Source organism: Lytechinus pictus, chromosome 16 (genome assembly GCF_037042905.1).
Source record: "Lytechinus pictus isolate F3 Inbred chromosome 16, Lp3.0, whole genome shotgun sequence".
In the NCBI taxonomy this organism is placed as follows: domain Eukaryota; kingdom Metazoa; phylum Echinodermata; class Echinoidea; order Temnopleuroida; family Toxopneustidae; genus Lytechinus; species Lytechinus pictus.
In genome coordinates this window covers 20,159,016-20,182,795 of record NC_087260.1, presented here as the reverse complement: position 1 = coordinate 20,182,795, position 23,780 = coordinate 20,159,016, and the positions used below count along the sequence as shown (strand labels likewise).

General features: G+C 37.0%; 2 protein-coding genes across 3 annotated transcripts; both read right to left on the bottom strand.

Annotated features, from left to right (window-relative positions):
* Window positions 1-358: 358 nt before the first annotated feature.
* On the bottom strand, window positions 359-12,358 carry LOC129278492 (uncharacterized). 2 transcript variants are annotated; one of them, XM_064110865.1, is made up of 11 exons: window positions 12,004-12,358; window positions 10,454-10,601; window positions 9,143-9,373; window positions 8,297-8,344; window positions 7,356-7,567; window positions 6,698-6,787; window positions 5,954-6,139; window positions 5,326-5,479; window positions 4,716-4,814; window positions 3,938-4,135; window positions 359-1,886 (listed from the first exon to the last, which is right to left on the bottom strand). In XM_064110865.1, the coding sequence occupies exons 2-11, from the start codon at window positions 10,593-10,595 to the stop codon at window positions 1,522-1,524; spliced, it is 1,725 nt and encodes a 574-aa protein (XP_063966935.1). In that variant the 5' UTR covers window positions 10,596-10,601; window positions 12,004-12,358; the 3' UTR covers window positions 359-1,521. The 2 variants fall into 2 exon arrangements, with proteins under 2 accessions (XP_063966935.1, XP_054770615.2); XM_054914640.2 differs by lacking the exon at window positions 8,297-8,344 and having other exon boundaries at window positions 12,004-12,102.
* Window positions 12,359-13,242: 884 nt separating this feature from the next.
* Window positions 13,243-18,241, bottom strand: LOC135156938 (folylpolyglutamate synthase, mitochondrial-like). Its single transcript, XM_064110946.1, has 5 exons — window positions 18,166-18,241; window positions 16,740-16,838; window positions 15,577-15,803; window positions 14,896-14,965; window positions 13,243-14,282 (listed from the first exon to the last, which is right to left on the bottom strand). The coding sequence occupies exons 1-5, from the start codon at window positions 18,239-18,241 to the stop codon at window positions 13,936-13,938; spliced, it is 819 nt and encodes a 272-aa protein (XP_063967016.1). The 3' UTR covers window positions 13,243-13,935.
* Between the last annotated feature and the right edge of the window lie 5,539 nt (window positions 18,242-23,780).

Below are 23,780 nucleotides of genomic sequence, written 5' to 3'. Positions count from 1 at the left end.
GACCTTTAACATGTTTAATGTAGGCTACTGTTTTTATTAAGCAATATATCTTTTTATTTTGTTGCGACTTTTTCAATATCTAATGTAAGAATTTGTAAATCGATACTTGATCCACAGCAGAATCAGAAATCAATTTATTACTCAATAATCTGAATATACTGTAAAAAAAAAAAAAAAGCAAGGATTCTGTCCTTTCATATGCCTACCGATTTCGAGTAATAATTGCAAATTGTCCCAAACATGCGCACACAATTGAGCACCAACTTGCAATGAATTGCCTCGTACAAAACAAAACGAAAAAGGAAGGAAAGTTACATTGAAAGAAATATACCCAAAACAACAAACAGGCCCGATGAGATGAAGTGCATTTTTTAATTTAATGACTGGATACAGAAAGATAAGTTGTGATACACCTTTACCAACAGTGGCGTACCGTGGGTCACGGCATTTGGGGGGCTGAATTTTTTTTTAATTTAGACCTAAAAGAGGACATTATAAGCAAAGTTTTGTAATCATGATACGTAGGCCTACCTCTCTCACAAAACAAACAATGCGAGAGCGAAGCGCGAGCTGACATTTATTGTATAGACTTACCCCCCAAAAAATACATTTTAAGGACAATTTTTTAGGAATTCATGAAGAGCGTACATAATATCTCACCATGGTCATCTAATGCAAGGCGCTTGCTGATTTTGTTAGAATTACGCCTAACCCATGAAACACTTTTTGTAGTCATTTTAATCATGAACATGATACATATCTGACTCATCAAATATTGAGAAAGCAAAGCGCGAGCTGACAATTTTTTTAATTCAGACCTTAAGAAGGCTTTATTTGTAGGAATTCATTAAGACCATAGTTACGTATTTCACTAACCAAATGATGCGATCATGATACACATCTCACTAATCAAATATTGAATATTGATATAATAAACAATAATTTCTTCTTCCCCCACTACGTTTCTCTTTCTTTTCTCCCCCCTTTTTTGCCAGCCGATTGGGGGAGGGGGGGGGGGTTACGTAGTTACGCCACTGTTTATCAATATTGCACATCTAATTATGTATGATCCTGTTGATGGTTTTGCGTTAACATTAGTTCATATTGATATTCGATCAATTTCTTAAAACCCCTTAATTTTCGCTCCAGCATGACGCATGACAGATTTAAGAACATAGCAAATTGTCAAATGCCCCTCATAACAAATAAAAACAACGAAGACTTTGTCGAAAAGTGGTAAATCAAAACAGCAGTTTCGTTCTGGACTCCTTGCAAACGACATAATTCGCAATTTTTCGTCAGCTCCCAAACGAAGGACGAAACTGCTGTTCCGGTTCACCAATTTTCGACAAAGACCTACCAGCGGTTCTTTGTCATTTTACGGGCATTGTTAATACATTTACAGTGTTCCTGAATCAATCCCGTTGCGGTTGCGTAAACTTTCTATTGTAGGCCCATGGTCACCATGTTGTCTCCCAAGCCAATGGTGCACTCCCATAGTCCGATGTCAATACTTCCGTGTTAGTCCATCTCACCGGTGTAGTAGTAGCAGTAGTGTATCTTATGATCGCTGTCCTCACCGGTGTTATAAGGTGTACTTCCACCAACGTAGTCCCTAAGCACCACGCGATCGTCCTCGCCGTCCCACCGGAAGAACTCCTCGTTAACACTCATCCCAAACACCTGTTGGCAAGTCGAAGCTTTCTGGTAAAGGAAGAAGTTGTCGTCGGTCGGGAGGAAGACTTCGGTCGAGGCTGAACCGTCTTCACGACAGCAGAAGTACATCAGGGTGTCGCGATCGTACTCGCCCTCGGGGAGCTCACCTGTAGCTCGGTTGGAATTGAGGACGTCGCTGTCATCCCAGAGGACCCAGCCTTCGTCAAATCCTGTCGAATAAAAGTTACTGAATGCCAAGGTACTGAGATCGAATTTTCACATTTTTAAATGAAAAGTTAAGTTTCTAACCGAGCCTACCAGCATTACATACGCCATAATTCTTCAAAAGCTGCATGACCTAGTCCTTATTCTCTAAGAAGATAATGCTCTTTTCTTAGCGTAATACTAGTACTAGCACTGTCGTAAATCCGTGTTGATGGGTGGGGGGGATGACTGAAATATTTTGGAATTTTTTTGCAATCATGTTTTTAGATATGAAAGGAATTGTCATTGATATGTCCACAGTGGCGTACCGTGGGTCGCGGCATTGAGGGGGCACCAGCAAAATTTTTAAATCACTGAGTGAGTGCGCTAGTGAGCGCGCGAAGCGCGCTCAGTTGCCAGTTATACTAACCTAATAGAGACATTTTAAGGACAATGTCATTAAACGGATATGTATCTCACTGATCAAATAATGCGAGCGCGAAGCGCGAGTTGAAATTTGTTTATATTCACACCTAAAAAGGGACATTATAATCAAATTTGTGTAATTATGATAGGTACATGTCTCGCTAAACAATGCGGGCGCGAAGCGCGAGCTGAAAATTTTTGATATTCAGATCAGAAGGGACATTTTAAGGACTGATTTGGGGAATTCATGAAGAGCAGACATATCTCACCAATCCACTAATGCGAACGTAATCACGGACAGGAAATGTTTCATATATACGAAGACCTTAACATGGGGCAATCACTTTTTGAGACATGAAAAAGAAGCATATATGTCACGACATAAAACAATGATAACTCAAGTGCTAGGAAATATATTTGGTTTGTATTGACTCGAAAACGGGATGTTTTAGTACAACATGATTATATATCTCGTTAAACAGACAGTGCGAGCACCAGGAACAATGAAGACGTAGGCCCTGGGCAAATCATAAAGTTATGATAAAAATGTTTCTTATGTAATGTAACATAACATAATTATAATATAATATTATAATGCATAATATTTTCTTCTTTCACTGTGTTTCACTTCCTTTCTCCCTCTTTTCTCCTTTTTCCCGTTTTTTTTTTGGTCAGCCGATGGGGGGGGGGGGGGTGCTCCCCATGTCCCCCGTAGTTACGCCACTGTATGTCCATATGGCAAATACCCCTCCAATATTATTATCTTTTTTACCCCATGATGGTTTAATGGTTTTATTAGAGATTACATTCATATTTTTTTGACATTCCATCTTAATCCCTTCCAAAGACCCTAACATTGATGAATTGGAAGAAACGGGGGTTTCTCTTCAATGTTATAATAAGGACATAAGTATTTCGTTTGGAAATGGTGAACTGGCTCTTTATTTGCATTTTATGATTCAATAATATTGTTTTATTTGTTAAGCGGTATTTTAGGAAGAATTTTCACCAATAAAACAATTATCTCTTGTGATTTTTTTCATTTCTTTCGTAAAAAGTGGGGGGGGGGATGTTTGTACAGGCCATCCCCCCCTCCTCGAAAAGTGGGGGGATATATCCCCCCTATCCCCCCCGGGATTTACGCCAGTGAGTACTAGTTATATACAAATCCAAGAGAACTGAAGTCCCTCCTGCGAGAACACATTGGCTATCCTCCTCCAATAACCACGCCTACTTAGCCAAACCACCTTTCCATTCAAATGAACAGTTTATGTAACAGGTCAAGCTTGCCTGTCATGTGTCATCAAACTGTGTGACAATTTTTCAAGCCATACTTCTCCAACACCTTCTCCGTAAGAACTTGAAAATAAGCCAACTCTTTTCAAGTGAGTAAGCAACCATGGCAAGAGCTTTCACCGGAGGGCCCTCGGCACTCTTCTTCAGTCTTCAGGATGCAGCATTATTCCAGAGGCCTCTCCCAAACATGAAGAACCCCAAGGTAAAAAAAAACCTCTTACCTGAGAGGCACCCGGCACTTTTCTCCGGGACGCAATATCCATGGTACCCCGCCCTGCTGATGCCACTCTCAAATACACACAACCCCATTCTAAATTCCCATTAAGCTAATCATGATCATGGAAAGTACTCTCACCTGAGGGACACTCGGTGCCCTTCTTCAGGATGCAGTATTCTCCCTGAGGCCACTCCCAGTCGTAGTCATCCTCTGCAGGTACGGTCTTGGAACAGAAGTTCTGCTCGACGTTGTAGAAGTGGTAAGGACCCTGCAGATGGCATGGGTCGGACCAGTAGTTGTTGGGTAAGTACTTCTCGGTGTCCTGGAAGCGTGAGCCTGTAACCAAGGTCATATCAAAGGGAACCACGGACAGAGGCATTCAGCTTAAAACGTTGATAGGCATAGCTACGACTGATATAAATTCTATTAGTTGTTGTTTCATCGTTCTCCTGATTTGCAAACTGGTTCCGGAATATTCTGGCAAAACTTAGCCTTTCGGATTGTGCATTAACAGTTGTTTGATTAATAGTTCACCTAGTTCCCGGAGAGGTTTTCAGCAACCGTTAAAGGCCATATAGGAAAAACAATGATGAATCATTTTTTATCAAGATCTGATAACAAAATAAGTCAAAGATTACAGGATTGTTATTTGATCTCGATTCTCAAGGAATAAATAGCAGTCGTAATTGGTCATTGTATTTATTGAGAAGATCCCGTAATTTGGGACCCCGTTCTACACAGGTTTGCGATGGACTGCAAATATCAATGGTTCCTGGTTAGTATCTTGAACAAAATTTTAATCTCTATGCAAAAATGATCTTGATTAGACATTGCTATATTTCAATACCTGCAAACTTTATGATTCGGACTCCGAATGCGACGAAGATCAAATATATTTTAAGATAAGTATCATTACCTGTTCTCCAGTAGAAATGTGCGACGGGGCATCCAACCTTAGGCATGGGAAGGGTGTAGGTACCATAGGGCCACGTCAGGGGAACCTGTATCACAGGGTCTGAAATATTGAAGGATGTTTTAGTACTATGTCATTGGCAATGGTATTAGATTTAGAGATTAACTCTCTAACCACTGAATTATGTATTCCCCTATATCAAGACCACCCTGTTCCAGTGGGCAAAGGGTTAACCCGTTGATTACCTAATTCAGGTGGCGCCAAATTCGTTTTGTCTGCAGGCGCAATCATTGATCGATTAAGCTCTGATAAAAAGTGGGTCCTCACACAAGACTAGCACAATTACAACGTGCTGTTTCAGGGCATTCAATACAAAGTCTTTGTAGGCTGCGCATTCGCACCCCTTTATCACGTTTATAACCCGAGTAAAGGGTTTGCACAGCAGACTAAGCTTTGTTGGTGTGACTATTGAATTTGATAATCTGACACGATGAAATAATTTGACAATGAAGCTGATTGTAAAAGTTATGTTTATCTAACGATACCTACTGTAAAAATTATACATTACTATGACAGAGATAGTAAATTGTAATAGAATTGATGAATTTATCACCCTTTGCCATTTGAGCGTTGTTCCAACCGGCGAACTGTTCCAGTGCACGTCTGATGTTATTGCGTACCCCCGTCATCCGGGTTTTGAAAGTGACGTCACAAAGTCCATCTGTTACGTATTCATCCAACAGCTGCCAAAAGACATCTGTAAAGATCTGTGAGGATAGTAAAAAAAAAGTATGGCAACCGGGTGCATTGATTTCCAAACGTCAAGTTCTGCATTAAGCATGTTACCAACTGTGATGGCAACCTTTTCAATCCTTTGCATATTCAATTGTCAAAATAATTGTCCTGAAAATCATTTGAAAGAAGCCATCTCATACCCCAACCATTCCGACAGGATTATAAGCCATTTGAAGCTAGCATCTCGTAAATCATTTATATATGAAAATGGGAATTAATTGATATCAGAGGAGTTTTATTGTATTTGAACCCTATCCCCAGTAAAATCTATACCAGCCAAAAGAGAGAGAATAAATAAATAAAATAGATAACCAAAAGTCCAAATAATAAGAAATAAATAAATGAATATATGAAAATGAACATTGAGTAGATTATGAATAATTTTTAAAACCTAGATTTGAAATCTTATCCGTCGAATTTGAAATATTTTAAAGTCAAAATCTTACCTCTTGAATGCCTATGACCTTGACACGGATTGGTTCCAGTCGGTCATGTCCTCCGATGTGGAGCGTCTCCGAGTGCTCTCCGAAGAAATCCGAGCTATCGAACTTTGACGAGATGGCATCTATGTCTACAACCACAGAACTGGAATATCCCTCGTAACCACCGCCAGACTTTAGCGCTTCCGGATACTACGTGTAGAAATTTATTCATATTCAATCATACATACAGTGCGTCCCAGAATAAAGAAAATTACATTATAATTACATTACCACAAAATTAAGATTTCGTATTTATTTTTATATTTTGCTGTGCTATGAAAGTATGAAATTATCAATGTTTAGGGAATAGTTAAGGGGATGTTTTCCGTGCTCAATCGTTCCTGAAAAAAAGAAAGACGCGGATCTGTTCAAGTCGGTTCCATGACATTTTGTTCCGGCGACAATTGCTCCGCTCTTAATTCCACACACTAATTGAAAGACAAACTTTAACCCTGGGTTTAACACTATACCCTACCCTAAAGCTAACCCTGAACCTAACATAAAACCATATCGCAACCCTAACCTTACATCTCAGACGAAATTAAGCCCGGAGAAATTGTCACAGGAGCAAAAGTCGTGTCGCCGTTCGGATCACGCAAGGGTTTTAGAAGAAAAAAAACGCTCCGGAACAGAATGATAGGTGTTCACAAATATCCAAGACTAACTGATTGAGGCTTAGCCAAATTTTATCTACAAATCATTGTTTACCTTTTTACTAATGTGCTTTACAAAGTCGGCGTCAGATGACCTGAATCGCTTAATAAACTTCGTACCGACCTCAACTTCAACGACCACACCCTGTAATGAACAAAAGAACAAAAACAAAACATACATAATCGATAAAGACACGGGGGCCACTTCGTCATCAATTATTGTCCGACAAGTTGGCATATCTGACAGCTATCCTTGATTTCGATTGGCTGAGAAGCACTGTTACTATGGTAACTGTCCTTTCATGAAATGCAACCCTGTAATTCAAAGGTAAACTTTATAAAACGATGTGACAAGAGACAACAGACACGTGTAAGGCGCAACACATTTTTGCAGTCTCCGCGGAACTGGCGGGGGCTGGGCTTCAGCCCCTTCTCACCTTTTTTCATCACCGTGTACAAAAGCGTAACAAATTACCATTTCCGCGGCCCCTGGACCTTGGGTACCTGGGATGATTATTTCCAGCAAACTCCAAAAGTGCAGTAAACATGTGACATGACCAAAAAAAAAAAACACACACACACACACACACACAAAACATGCCTTGACTCGGCCAATTAAGTCCCGATCGACTTTTGGCTCTAAATTCGATTGTTGACCTAACAATCACATAACTCCTTATTCAGAAAAAAGAATGTGAGAATGATTGACTCACAGTTCCCCATTTATCCAAGAATGACCTGTAATCCGCCATTTTGGAATAGGCTGGTAGTGCGCACGCGTCGATGACAAACGATCTTGAAAGAGGAAATCTGTCAGCTTCAGCCAGCTCGTTCTTGTATCGTGCCTCGCCAAGGCTGCAAACGGATTCTTCTCCGTAGTAAACGAAGTTCTTTTTCTCGCCGCTCTCTCGAATAGATTGATAGTCTTCAAAATGAAACGAAGAAAAGAAAATAGGAATGACAAAGAATTTCGATTTAGGGTTTGGGGTGGAGAAGACCTATCAAAAAGGCATTATTTTACTATCAATTAAATAATATTGGCATTATAGAGTGACACAATCCAGACCTCTCTTTGTAATACTCTATATCTTCTATATTACTCTCTAGTTTCTTACCTTTTCTCCTTTCCCTCCCTTATCGACTACTTGAAATATCATAAGGGACTGGTCGCCTCCTACCTCCAAGACCTGGGCCCCGTCTTACAAAGAGTTACGATTGATCCAATCAATCGTAAATCTATGGAAATCTATCAGTATCATAATTTTTTCCACAGGAAATTTGCAAAATGTCCTTTGTAAGCAAAGGAGAACACACCTAATTGTCAAGTAATCAATGAATTTATGGATATACATTCATATGTAGAGACATTTTTTGAGCAAACATGCATTTCATATGTTGACATTGCTGGCTTTCCATAATTGCGATTGATCAGATCAATCACAACTCTTTGTAAGATGGTGCCCTGGTGTCCCCGGCATTGGTCATTGAGGCCCCTACCGTCAAAAATGATGCTGCATATTCATTTATATTCATTACACTTTCATAAATATTCAGTTACAGGAATTGACCAACAGGATGCTGATATTGCGGACGGTAAGTTTAAAGTGCGTTTTCAATGAAATAGAAAGAAGTAGAAGATTCGAAAGATACTTACATTCGCTCTTTGAAAACTGGAAACCGGCGAACAACTTTCTGAGCTCATCTGTTTATATTGACATAAATATGATAAAAATGAATAACTTAATTTAAAACCGTTTGTTTGGGAAAGCTTGTTAAACGTCAATCATGATTTTACTCTAAAAAACATTATACTAGTTTAATATCTTATGAAGATTTCAAATTGTTGAAGGCTTGGATATGATCAGATAATGAACGAATTCTATAAAATAACATATCCTCTGCGAGGTAGAAACTATTAAATTGATCTTTCCATGATGGAACATTTATTGCAGAAAGTATGTTTGCTCTTTGAAGTTTCATGAATAGCTCAATAAATGGCTCAATAACAATTTCTTCTATTAAGCGCTCAATAAATTTCACATAAACAATTGCATTGTTCAAACTGGTAAGAACTGTCATTTTTTTCAATTTTTTGGACTCCAGTCCAAGAAAGGGGACTGGGGATCGAAGCAATGTTTAAGAGTGGTTAAGTTAAAACTCTTATTATGCTTAAGGAAGGATTAATATTCCAGTGTTTCAACAGTTTAAGAAGTCAATCGAACCTGTTCCAATATTAAGTTTCCTAAGACTTTGAGAATCGTCTCCATATTTGATATTTATTTTCTTTCATTTCAGGCATATCGATCTAAATAGAATCACAAATGAGTGGATTGTTTTTATCTCTAAATCAATCGGTATCAAAACATAGTGTTCACTAGGCCTATATGCACGAATCCGACTACTATTAATAAATTGTATTTTGTTATGCATAAATGAAGCTCTCAGTTGGAAACTACCATACAAATTAGCTCCATGCAAGACCTTACTGGTCGAGTCTTACCGTCAAGCTCAACATCTTTCTCCTGCTTTTCCTGGTATGTTCTTGTATTGTGGAACACGTGACTGTCCTGTGTGCAGCTGTCACGTGGTGTAACAGTCACCTGATCAGGTATCTGATATCGGCCGTCCAATGAGAGCTCACCGTTGCCATACGTCATGTCTAGAATCCGCCTCGTCATCAACAGTCCTGGGTCGACTTCACCGTTTGTGACGTCACCGCCATCCGGGTTGCCTTTTGTAAAATGTATATGTAGACATGTCAGGATGCCGAGTCATAACAAAAATTAATGACTAGCTTGAAAGAAATGGTTTGAAATATTGCTCGGTATAATGTGATATCGTAACGATAGTGCCTCCAAGAACCTGAAAATTTTTAACCAATCAGGAGAGATGGCCGACATAGTTATGCTGAAAGCCTGTAATAATGTGTCATTTAATTAACTGAGGGAATTGCCAAACCCACCCCCATAAACACATCAACTTAATGAAAGAGAATGACCAGTTATTTTTTTAAACAAGATTATGAGCAATATACCTTTAAAGGGGAATTCAACGCAAATGAAAACTTGTTTTTATAAGGAAAAGAAAAATCGGACAAGTTGATAGGTGAAAGTTTGAACAATATTGGACAAACAACAAGAAAGTTATGAATTTTTAAAAGTTGTAAATATTGGTAATCACAATACCCATGGAGACTTCAAATTGGCCGCATATGGGATGTCATAGTGATGTAAGGCAAGGACTACTCTTTCATGTACTCCAATACATATTATGGCTAAAATGTCATTTTTCCTAAAAGTTTTATTCAAATTATATTTTTCTTTCATGAGGACATAAAACAATATACTACCTGGGTTATATTTAGATTACTGCCCCAGGGGAATGGGTACTTAGGAGAAAACCACAAATCTCTGATAATAAAGTACATGGCCTATGGGAAAGTTGTCCTTGCCCCTTGTCATAATTTACTTCCCCAGTTGCCAATTTGAAATCTACATAGTATTAGTGATCTCAATTTTAAAACAGCTATAACTTTCTTAATGCTTGTCCGATTTCTTTCAAACTTTCACCATTCTGTTTAATTTATCTTTCTCCTTCCCAACACAACATTTTATGGCCAAGGCTGGATTCCCCTTTAAGATACCTTAAAAAGAGCAGACATGTCATTGTACCCCCATCTCCCCCCTTTCTCCATCCCTTCCCTTTTCTTACTCGCTCTTTCTACCAATCCCCCTTGTTTGTATGTCTCCCCCTGTCTCCATCATCTCTCTCTCTCTCTCATTTCTCCCTATCCATGTCTTCATCACTTTACCTGAGAGTATGTTATAGCCAACACCAAGAAAGTTGACAATGCTAGGAGACGAATTGAGGCTCACATCATCAATAGGAAGCGATGACGTCACAATGAAGAAGCATGCTGCCAAACTGGCAAACAATGAGCCAGGCGTTGCCATGGATATCTAGAGGTATATCATTTGAAAAAACTGCAGTTTTATTCAGAGTAATTAATTTGTTATTGAAATGTTGGTTATTTATGGAATATAGGACAGACTAAGACAATAAAAACGAAGACAATCAATAGCTTCGCTTCACTCACATAGTGATGTTATATAATTATCATTTTGTATTGAGGCGTAATATCGTCGTATGTTTGCGTTATAGTTATACAGTTACTTGCAGGCAAAATGAGGGGGGGGGGTTAGTATATTAGGCCCATTATTTTTAAGGGCTTACAAGTTACAGACTATGCTTTAGTGTGCCTCTCAAATATCACAATATTTACATGTAAATCTAAATTTTCTTGAATTTATATAATATGATTGAAAGGGAATAATCATTCTCAAAATTTTTCATTATTTGCTACGCAACTGTAAATTCTTACTTACCGTCGCATTTTCTAAAAGAAATGAATGACAATGAAACTTGGACATCAATCAATTCATGTTTCCGCTTTGAAAAGAATATGAAATACATTTTAGTTATTTTCTTAAATATTCACCCTTGGCCTTTGCACTCTGCAATGGCAACAGGTGTACTGAAGGCGCTTATCTTTCTAGAAGCCAAACCGCGAGTTACATTGACTTTGTTGATGATTTTAATCCGTTTATACTGATTAGACCCTCTCAGTTACTAAGGTCATTTTGATCAAACAAATGACGTTTATCGAACTAAATTACAAGTTATGGGGATTATTTTTTCTTTTGCCAATGACGGTATTATACAGAGCTATTATTTATGATTAGTTGTCAATTGATATGTATGTTTTGTCAATTCCAATTTCGAGATATTTTTTTGTGTGTGTCCGGATGCACTACCTCATTTGATCAAGCTGATATAAGGAAAGAAGTCTTTTTATCATTAATTTTTAAGTTCAGACACATGTTCTAATCACTCTGGCTCTGTTGTAAGGAATGGTCTTGATAAGGCACGTGTTCGAAACAATGATGTCCTTTGGCGCTTCCCTTTAATGATGACGATGTGGAGGATGAGGACAACGAATTGGTGACAAAAATGGTGATGAGGTTCATGGTGATGACACTGATGGTGGTTGATGGTGGTGGTGGTGGTGGGGGGATGGTGATGTTGAAGATAATGATGATGTAGTTGATGATGATGATGTCAATAATGGTGATGTTTATAGCGATGATGATATTTTTTGTTACGATGATGTATGTGGTACTGATGATGTTTTTAATGGTGGTGATGATGATGATTACGATGATGATTTGGTGGTGTTTATGATGATGATGCCGATGGGGATGATGGTCGTAATAATTATTTTTATCATTCGCTTGAATTATTATTGCCCATCTCCCGAAAGAATACAGATTCTAACAAAATTAGATAATAAAATTTACTTACCAAAAATAAAAGCGAATGAAATAATGCGTGCTATGACTATCCAGAGTACTTCACTACTGCAGATAAATGCAACGAATGACTCGCTTCATCATGCTATATTAAGGATATTATCTGGCCTTCCTTTTATCTGTTATTAACGGATTAAATTCATTCTTCTTCGAAATTTACATCCGGATTAAGAAATAAGCCGTATAAGATAAAAATGTGCAACCTTAGTTCTTATGAATTTTCTGCCACAATCGCACTCCAGACCGACCAAGGTCCAATATGTCCAATGTTACATTGGTCGGATTGGAGTCAGTTTTGTTGGAGTGACGGGAGAATTCCTTTTTGTTCAGTTCTCTGTCTCACACACACACACACACACTCACACACCTATACACACCCACCAACACACCCTCACCCATCGCTCCGTCACGCACTCCCAAAGACACCCTTCCAAGCACACCCACAACCACCCCCACCCCCACACATACACTTGTAATTTGAAAATCGGGGACTCATTTATCATTACATGTAATTGTCAAAGTGGGGACGTGTGTGTGTGTGTGTGTGTGTGTGGCCTCATACTTCCAAAATTTGAATATACTCCACGAACCGGACTTATTTTCAGACAAAACGTGGGCATGATTCGACAACCGGACGACAACAGGACGCTTCCAACCCCTACATACACAACACGAGTTTAATTGACCGAGAGGTATCTTTTTTTTTAAAATATATATAGAAATCATGCGTTTACTATATAAGACAGTTCGAAATGAGATGAATCATGGATATCTGGACCGGGGACGTCCCCAGTTGATGGATAAAATGTAAAAAGACTGGTCGCAAGAATTAACTAATTACAAAATCGCATTTAGACACACACATACCTACATATATAATGATATTAATGAACATAGAATGGCGCATCAATCAAAGTTCGTTTATTCTTTCTTTAATGATTATTGTCAAAAGTAATTTATAATTTCAAACTTTCTAATTAGAAACTAGAATAATAATTCTTTAGAAAGAAAATGTAAGAGTTTGAGAAATAAACAATGCTTGGCATTTCAAATACAGCATTAAAACGTCAATATGATATAGGATGTTTTTTAATCTATTTTTATTTTAGTTGATTTGTTTTGACTTAATTTTATTTTACCAGTTCGTTTACATTTAATTTAATTTCATTTTTATTCTCTTTTATTTAATTTCCAGCAAGACACATGAGCAATATAGTCAATACAACATCAATTATCAATGAAATATTCAGTTACATTATTCAATGTAAATAATAATGCAAATGATCAATACAAGATAATGTAAAGTACAATAATGTAAGAGTGAGAAACGCGAAATACGGAACACTAATACCTGCAGATTCCCAAGATAAATAAAGTTATGATTCAACTCCAATAAGATGCAGTTCAACATAATGGATCAAATATTGTACAAAAAATAATCGCATATTCAGTTTCTGTATCAAAACGGCAAATATAACCAAACGGAAAATTGGTAGTAATAAATAGATAATGGAGCAAGATGTAAAGATGATAAAGTATATTATCTTGCCAAGTCTCATTATAAAAAAGTGACATGTCGACATACCAAGTCGACATAAAAAAAGATGTCGTCAAGGCGATTCACGTTACCGTTATTATATACCGACGTATCTCGCCATGTCGACATATTATATAGCGTTATAAGTCGACCTGGCAATATATCGTATCTCGTCAAGTTGCTGGCACTTTAAAATCCAAAAACTTTTACCCGATATAGAAATTTCATCTTTATTACATTTTAGATTAAATAGTTGATGTTTACTGCATGTTTATATGTAACTTGTTTTGTACAGGCACTGTGTCTCGAAAGAAATTGTTAAAATGAAAAAGGAATATGAAGAAAAAAGTACCTCTGATTGAGGTAAGAAAAAAAAATCCAACACAGTCACACTCTGTTCTTAGAGTCAAGGACAGCCTCAGGTTGGAATATTTTGATGATGCTACCAACTATAGGAATACATCCAGTCACGAGCACCTGGATGTGGTTCCCGCCATTGAAATGATCGTCTGACTTCGGCGCCAACGATTCCAGACGCGGAGGAGTATCGTCTATGCCGCCCACAAGCCACTGAAGAGCCGTTGACGTCGACGGGAATTCCTTGACGATAGGCGTCTCCTTATTGGTCGGAGCTCTCGATGCACGAACATTCTCAAACATCGTTCGAGTTTGGTGAGAGGAGAGAAGCTCCTCTTTCGGCGTGCGTTGGTATGCCGGGTTGTAAAAGCGCGTGGCTAATATGGGAAATATATAGAAAGAAGAGTACAGTTAATTAAAACTTGTTTAAAAAATAAGAATGAAAAAAAAAGATTTTGCATTGAATATTGATTATTACAAAAGAGTTCATTTATTGTTTTCTTTGTCGAGCACACTTTGGATGATCAGTGCGTTGCAACAAATGATGCGAATTACGATGTGCATAGTTGGGAATGGTTCTCGAAAGACAATCTTCGTTTGTTCCTAGAAGCACACTTTCTCTGAAATATCTTTAAACAGAAATTCTGAGATTTAGGTCTTAGAGGGTTGTGATGATCAGTAATACTCTGTTATATCACTAAATATAAATATTTGCATGGACTAAAGAATGTCTAACTAGCTCTCGGCAATTTCCTGATGTTTTGGGGATTTCCTGGAGGACAAGACGAGACGCCACTCTCCCATACAAAGACCCACTGTACAATTTAGAAATTAGACTTTACTATGTCTGTGCATGAATGAATAGAAGGGCGAAACGTTAAAGGAGAAAAGATTCCAGGTCATATGGGCTACTGACACACACAAAAAAGAACGAAAATTGAAAGAAAAAAATCACGATATGTTATTAAATCAAATCATCACAGTACTCACAATGTGCTTCGTCCAGTTCTCCATATTTTGTCCAACTTGGAGAAAACAGAGCTGCGTCAAAATCAATTCCCTGTGAACATAGGAGACATAAAGCGGCATCATGAGTTCTTATCAAACTTATCGTTCTTTGTTGTTAGACTTAATTGCTATAATGTAAAGACATACTTTTGATATTAACATTTAATCGTATCTGTTTGGCAAATGGTATGGCTTGGGTTAGTGGTTAAGCTTGTATGTCACAGGGCCCACATTTGGAATAGATGAAAACTAGTCTTTCCGAAATGAGATGTAGATGAACGGCAAACAGACTAAGTCGTAACTAAGCCACAAGGTTAGTAGATGCACTGGTTGTAGACAAGATTGGAAGAGACCACGTTCGACGAAACCCAAACGGGCAGACAAATTGGGTATAGACCTAGCGGTGGCCATGCACCTGTTCAAAGGCCCCAACGCTGCTGCCCCCCTTACACCTATTTAAAAAGATCGTAGGTAGGACTTCAGGCTGAAGGTAATTACGTCATGAATGTATCAACCGTGTATACGATGTATATAAATATGAAATATATTTGATTGATTTAACGTGATATGAATTTGAAATGAAAAAAAAACAACGTTTCTTTCAGTTCGTACAATTTCAGCATGGTCTTTTTTCCGAAAACAACGATCAAAGTGTATCATTACCAACAGCTGAGTAAGAATCTCAGGTGAATGTTGTTTGGGCCTCATGGAAAACATAAGGACACGGGTTACACGGCCATCGATTCCTTCCCTCTCAGTGCCAGCTTTAGACAAGAACCACTTCGCACAGGAAGCCATGCTTCTGACCGTGTGAGCAACATCACAGTAGAGCGTGATCCGATTACCTCGGATGATATGGCATCTACCGCTTAAGGAGCATTGATTGAGAGCTGTATAAGTGCGAAAACACAATCATATTTCATTTCAATTTGTTGATTTTCATGACAATGAAATAACTGTAGCAAAATCACAATAAGTTGTTTGGCAAATAGCAAGAATAGAGAGAAATTATAAAATGTTGGGATTGAAGATTGCAGCCAATCACATTCAAGGAAATCCCCCCCCCCCAAAAAAAAAAGTACGTAAAAGTAAAATTTCCCTATAAATGTATATTTTCAAACCATAACCCAGTATCCGGTGGTTCCCATATACTGTAATGGACACTGTGCTTTAGTGCGCACTTTATAACCTTATACAGCATAGGTATATATCACAATGGCCATTTCCGTACTGAATTTGAAAATATTATATCAGATGACTACAGAGGCAATAACGGTCTTTCTTGTTCTTTCTTGTTCTTTTTTTTTTGCATTTTGGCTCAACCTAACTTTGATCAATAACAATGATTGACAGGGGGTTGACGTGGCCGAGTGGTCTAAGGCGCCTGACTATACATGGAAAGTCCGAGGATCGATCCCCGGCCGCGGCACCTCTGCCCGTAAACAAGGCATTTAACTGGCAATGCTCTTTTATCATGCATTCAAATAAATGGAATTGCTATACGCGTTCTTGGTAGCTAGGTGTTCACACCCAGATTTAGGATGTACTCATCGAAATTCATATTTCTGCGAAGTTATATTCAGAATAAAAAATGAATTGACTCATTGACTTTAATTATTCATCAATGTTTCTCATTCTCATACGTGGACTTTCCAAGATACATGTAATGTGATCAATGCGCTCCTGAAGAACATTTCCTTATATGTCAATAGCGAGAGGTGCCGAATAAGATTAAGAAACATATCAACATACCAAGAAAAAGAAATACCGCCCCCTCGCGCCAAAAATATATGTTGTAGAAAATCAGAGGAGTTACTATTCCTAACCTTTCTTGAACTGGTCAGGTAAGCTGAAAGGCCTTGCGAAAGGTATGTCTAGTATTGCACCTCCGATATCCTCAATGGATATCTTTGACTGCTTAGTAGCTAGATAAAAAAACAACAGATGGCATAATAAACAGACAAATGGACAAAATACAAAAATTTATTCCAATGTTACAAGCAAAATACGCAAATTGTTGGTTTTATGGTTACTAGTAGACCGGCCAAAACGATTTTTTTACACTTTGGATGGCAAAATTTGTTAATGCTTGCTAATGCTTGGCATCCCAGCTAAAAGTCTTGCAAAAATACCCAGAAATAGCGTACGGCCGGAAGCCAAGCGCATTTTTGCGTGAAAGTGTCATTTTTAGCGTAAAATCTGGAGGAATGTCGAAAATCACGCATTTTGATATTTTGACGGAATATGTTAACATTTTTTATTATCTTTGATAGCGATTCTTTTTATTTTTTTTTTTTTAAATATAAGTCTCATAAATAAACATTTCAAATTTGAATATTACACACACATATATGGCACAATGAAACATAAAACAGCGATTTCCTCAAAATAAAAGTTTTTGAAAACTATCAATAGTTTGAATTTTTTTACACAACTTAAATTCTTCGATTTAAATTCTTTTATCCATCGAATGTATAGTAAATGTCCTAATGCCACAAATATCAAAAGAATTTTCAAATAAGATGGAAGATATCTCATTTCATGTTATCCGAAAGGAGACAATGTGTATTTTACAATGTGCGCATTTTGAATGAAAACTTGAACATACCGTACACACAAAAAACAGAAACTTGCATGTGTTAGTAATCGTACTCAAATGTCAAAATAATTTTGACACTATAGCGACATACTTTGATGAGTACTTTCACTCAATGAAGGTACTTTGAAAACTCATCTTGTCGAGTATATTTCATTTGACACTATAGTGACACATCAAGTGAGTAAATTTGAATAACTCAATCTAATGAGTAACTTAACCCAGTGTAATGAGTATGTTTAAAGTATATTTACTGACTTTTTGAGTATGTGAGCATATTACACACTTGATTAGTTTTAGCGATAATCTGACGATTAACTGCGCTGAGAAAATGAGTAGTATATGACTCTTGTATGTGAGTTTTGGGGTGTTGAGATCATGCATCCAAGTAATTTTACTCGGATCTCGCGTTAATTGCTTGCGCGCACACGTGATACCGGCCAAATGTGCAGAGCATGAAGACTTTTCTGGGAAGTTCTACATGTCTTTTTATTTATTTTCCCCCTTTTCTTCTATAATTACTTTTCTTGACAATAATAGCTTAGACCTACATGTATGGGGCAAACATAAATGCTATTTATGGTGACAACAGGGTGCATTGATCTACATTCTCATCCATCCGAGGCTCACGCCTCTCGGTTTGGGTAACCACACACCAGCCTGTTGTTGCGCCGCTACCCCGGGGCCAGAAGGGAGTGAAGGCCAGTGTGCCGCTACGATTGCTGGAGTCATTTATGAGGAGGGCAAATAAGTGACATCGTCCATGATTACATAAATCATAAATCATGGACGATGTCACTTATTTGCCCTCCTCATAAATGACTCCAGCAATCGTAGCGGCACACTGGCCTTCACTCCCTTCTGGCCCCGGGGTAGCGGCGCAACAACAGGCTGGTGTGTGGTTACCCAAACCGAGAGGCGTGAGCCTCGGATGGATGAGAATGTAGATCAATGCACCCTGTTGTCACCATAAATAGCATTTATGTTTGCCCCATACATGTAGGTCTAAGCTATTATTGTCAAGAAAAGTAATTATAGAAGAAAAGGGGGAAAATAAATAAAAAGACATGTAGAACTTACCAGAAAAGTCTTCATGCTCTGCACATTTGGCCGGTATCACGTGTGCGCGCAAGCAATTAACGCGAGATCCGAGTAAAATTACTTGGATGCATGATCTCAACACCCCAAAACTCACATACAAGAGTCATATACTACTCATTTTCTCAGCGCAGTTAATCGTCAGATTATCGCTTTACCTGGCTGTGAGTTTTTTCACCCGTTCTGCTATCATACCTTACAAACTTGAAGAAAAACTCATTTGTACGGATTGTTTTACATACTTTCACTGACAGGGATACTCAAGAAAAGTAGTTAATAAGTAATGTCCTTGAAAAAAAGATCAGGTGTAACAGAAACCCAGATTCTCGAGTAAAAACACATACGTTACGAATTTTTGCACTTAATTCTTTATGTAAAAAACAATTTTACTCATGGAAAATAGTTCTCGTTTTTTGTGTGTACATTATGTACATAATTACATGTGTAAGTACATAGTTTTTATACTCTCGATAGCAAAATTTACTATTTCTTGGCATCCCAGCTTAAAGCAAATACTAACCAATAGCGCCATCTCGAGTCCTCAACTATTCATACCTGGCCAGTTTCCTGACCAATAAAGCTAGTGTAGTCTAGTAATATATACCCACTTGAATTATAACATGCTAATTAAATACTCAATACATTTATACCGCAGTAGTTATAGTAGAACAATTACCCTTCCTCTCAAAACATTTTAGTTTCTCTATACAAATACAATTATAGTTCAATTTATTATCTGTTGTATTAGTAGATATCTGAAAACGTATATTTTAAGACTATGCATCTATAACACACAGTTAATGAGAGACCACACACAGTTCACTTCCTCCTTTAAAGTCTTGCGGAAATACTGAAGAATAAAGTCCGGGTGGATGCTAAGTGAACTTTTGCGTGAAAATGTAATTTTTAGCGTAAAATCTGAAAGAATGTCGAAAATCATGCATTTTGATATTCTGACGGAATATGTTAAAGTTTGACTACCTGTGATATGCGATCATTCTTAATTGTGGTTTCAAATTATAAGTATACATTTCAAATTAAAATATTACACACACATAATGGAACTATAAAACATAAAATCGTCATTTTAATACTCAAAATAAAAGTTTGTGAAAACTATCAATAATTCGAATTTATTTTACAACTTAAATTCTTCGATTTAAATTCATTTATCTATTGAATATACAAGTAAGATGAAAGATATATCATGGTACGCTATCCGAAAGTGGACATGCATAATTTATCGGGTGGGCATTTTGAAGGTAAAATTGAATATACCGTACATTATAAACACAATTGCATGTATAAGTACATACTTAAAACGAGTTACAAAATTTCTGGCCGCAACTGCCCCTGCCCCCCCCCCCGGGCCCTGGGATCGATATTTTGACTGGGGGTGCTGATGTAAATATGACAAGCAGAGGTTAAAGTTTATATCTTTTAAAATGCTGTTTAACTATTACCAATGCTGTAAACACTTGACACCGATCATACGCCGGGCTGAAAATAGTTAACTCTATATGTAAATAAAAAAGTAAAAAATAAAACTTCACTGCGCAAAAATGTGGCATAATCTGATAATAACAAAGTTATTGATTTTTTTAAAATTAGCATTGTGAAAACAGTTATACGTATGCCGTCATATAGAAGGGCTCATGATATTATGTTCCTACCTGTAATGAAAGCTGCTTTGAAGATAATTTTGTATATTTAATTTTTCTGAAAAGCCATCAAATGATTTAATGTGTTAAAACTGAAGAATTTCATTGGGTCTGAGGGTCAGACTACTTGAGTGAGCACACACACATTTTCCTATGTATTTACACTGTGCATGTATAGTATATGTGCTATGTATGCCTTGTCTGAGTTTTTTTATTAATAGCGCCATCTCTTGGTCAACTGAGGTAATGTGATATTGGAATCAGTTCTGGAGATTCTGTTTGAAATTTTGAATCAACATAAATCTAAAGCATCCTACATGGGATTGCCCTATATAAGAAGATTTTTTGAGGTAAAGAGGTCAGTAGAAACATTGATTTATGTATTTAAGAAATATGAATATTATAATGCAATAAAAGTTGATTCTAATTTGGTTTGATTGACATGACAGGCTAAATGCATTAATGTATGGCTGCGTTTATGCGACATCAAGCCAGAATCATGATTTGAATCATGATTCAAAACACAAACATGAATCACAATATCACAGAATCAGCGTTTAGACGACCTTCATTCCAATGCTGTTTCTCCTCAGATTCGGGCCAATCCAGTGCGCATCACTAGTGCGCAGTTTGACAGAGGAAGTTTTTCGCACGTGTTTCGGCTCTCAAAAATTATTTTGCTTCCATCAGAATTCAGTCTATACCTCATTTTGTTTACTTCTATCATAAAGGGTCCATATGCTTCTATTCATCTTGTTAGTTTATCCAAAATGGTGTTCGGAAGTGAATTTCAGCGTAGATCCAATTTGATATTGATACTGTATACTCAACAACAACTGAGATCATTGTCTGTCCAGTTAATTCATTTACTAGAACTTGAAGTTGAAGACATGACCAAAAAATGAAAAGTAGTGGACGATGCGATGACCAACACAGAACTTGAACATGACAAGAAATGAATTCATAGTACATAGTCATGTACATATATAGAGCGCCTTGAGCTTGGCAAGAGTCAAACCGAAAGTAGCCCGACACAACAGTGAGGTCATATAATCATGATTGTAATCACGATATCGTTTATTCGAACATTTTCGTACGTGATTCTGCAGAAACGTCTTTCCAAACGCCCCTTTTTTCGTGTTTCATGTTTGTGATTCTAATCATGATTATATTCAATTTCGACTAAACGCAATCGTGATTCTGCAGAATCATGATTTGAATCATGATTCAAATCATGATTCTAGGGTAAAAAAGTGGCGGATAAACGCACCCATACAGAAAGTATGTTTGTCAATTGCATATCTCTTGGAAAGCACACTTTTTTCAAACACCTGATAATGCTATAGTTTATTAATTCTAATTGATGATGTCTAAGAGACAATTTTATGTTAGTATTAAGTACATGAATTTCACAGGTGTAATTTAATGTTGATTGCTGAAGTTGTTTAGTTGTATACAATTTAGTGAGAAGCTTTTCAGTGCTAAATATATTAATGTATCTTGAAACTGGATTGTGATTTACATTCAGGTCAAATGATTAATTTATCATAATGGTCAAAGTCATAAATGATGTAAAGGTTTATTGCTCTTGTACTTATGACTTTCCTATCATTTTGTTTCTACCAACAGTTTTCACGGAATTTGCTTCATGTCAATATAGAGAAAATACACAGAAGAAAATGAATGAAGAATTAAAAGGATGACATGAAACTTTATTTTCCTGTTGAGACCTTTGTTTTTTATTTTTGAACTCTCAAACAAGTCTTCAGCTACACTACCTACTTTTTCTGTTACATGAAATTGAATTTATTTGAAGTTTTCATACAATAGCCAATAGGGAGGAGCGGAAAATAACTTTCTCTATCATTATTTCCATCCGTAATCATGATAAAGGATAGATTATGTGAGCGCGAGCTGAGAAATTTTGATATTCCGATCTGAAAAGGGGGAAATTTAGCAGGAAAAAAGATCACACCTTTTTAATGATGCGAGCTCGAAGTGCATGCTATCTGAAACTGTTTGATATTCCGACCTAGGACTATTCGTAGGAATTCATGAAAAAGATATATATCTCATTAATTAATTGGCCTAATGAGAGTGCGATCTTTGAATATTTGTTCAGGCGTGAAAATGGGACATTTTACATGTTTTAAGCACCTTTTGTAATCCTGAACAGGGTGCGCGTGTTAATGAATATTTTTAACTATTAATGCGCGCGCGAAACGCGAGTCGAAATTTGTTATAAACTAATATGAAAAGGAGATTTTAAGTAGTTTTTTGAATGAATATAAAAGTATACATAAAATGCAAGCACGCAGAGCTATGAGTTTTGACAATTACACCTGAAAAGGAATTGTTCCAATGGTTGACAGAACCTAGCTGCTACACCAAATAAATTGGCCTATAGTCGTGTAAGTAAAATTTTCAACCCACTGCAAGAGAGAAGTTCATATAAGTATAAACAGACAAAGTGGATTATAATCACCTTCACATTTTCTTTACAGACATTTCCAAAATAGTTGAGACAGAAATAGCCGGTTTCCGGCGTATCATTACATTTTAACCATTAAAAAATATATAACCTAAAGTGTCTAGCGAATTAATTTATACGTTTTCATTGCAGATGACCATTAAGAATTTGCTATTTTGACGGCCATCTTTGAATTTTTATGGAAAAATAACTTTTTTAAACAAAATACCATGTATATTGTCAATATACATTACTTGATATTGCTCTAAAATGATACCAGTGTGCATGTGACAAGAGATTTCTCTTGTCACAGGCACACTACCGAATTGCTTCTTGGACTTTATTTGTTGGAATATCAATGCCTTGCTCTACCGTGTATACTGAAATTACTTAATTGCAATTCTCAATCTGGGGAAAACTGACTCTTTGCTCTGATTGTAAGCTCAGACACCAATGATGATATAATGTTTCGCTATGAACTTTTGAATTTTGGGTGCATTGTACTGTTAATATTTATAAAACGTGTATTTAATTGAATTGGTTTTCACAATGATCTAGGACTTTGTTTACAACCACTTTCTGTTCATCAGATTTTGAGTGTTGTCAATCATGAGCATACGGCCACAACAATAATTATTTGTTTATGTTTTTTTTTTCAAAAACAGTAATGTTAAAACGACACCGCCGGTTTTAAAGAGGATGATCATAACATGGAGTAGCTCCATGATCATACCAAGTATTGTACACTACAGCGTGTCCCACAAACATGTTAATGGCACTTTAACTGAGTATAATGTGAAATTACTAAATCCTATTGTATATAATTTATGTAATCATAAATTAGCATATTTTCATACAACTGGCTTGAATTTCATGCGATATTATTCATTAAACAAAGAGAGATGGGCCTTCTTTCAGATTTCATGAGAAAACCTCTCAGTCCAAGTTTCGTTATTGCGTTGAATAAAGTACGCGCCCAATCACGTCTTCATTCATTATTTATCTATTTCCTTTTCTTAGATTTTCGGCCCACAACTTGCGG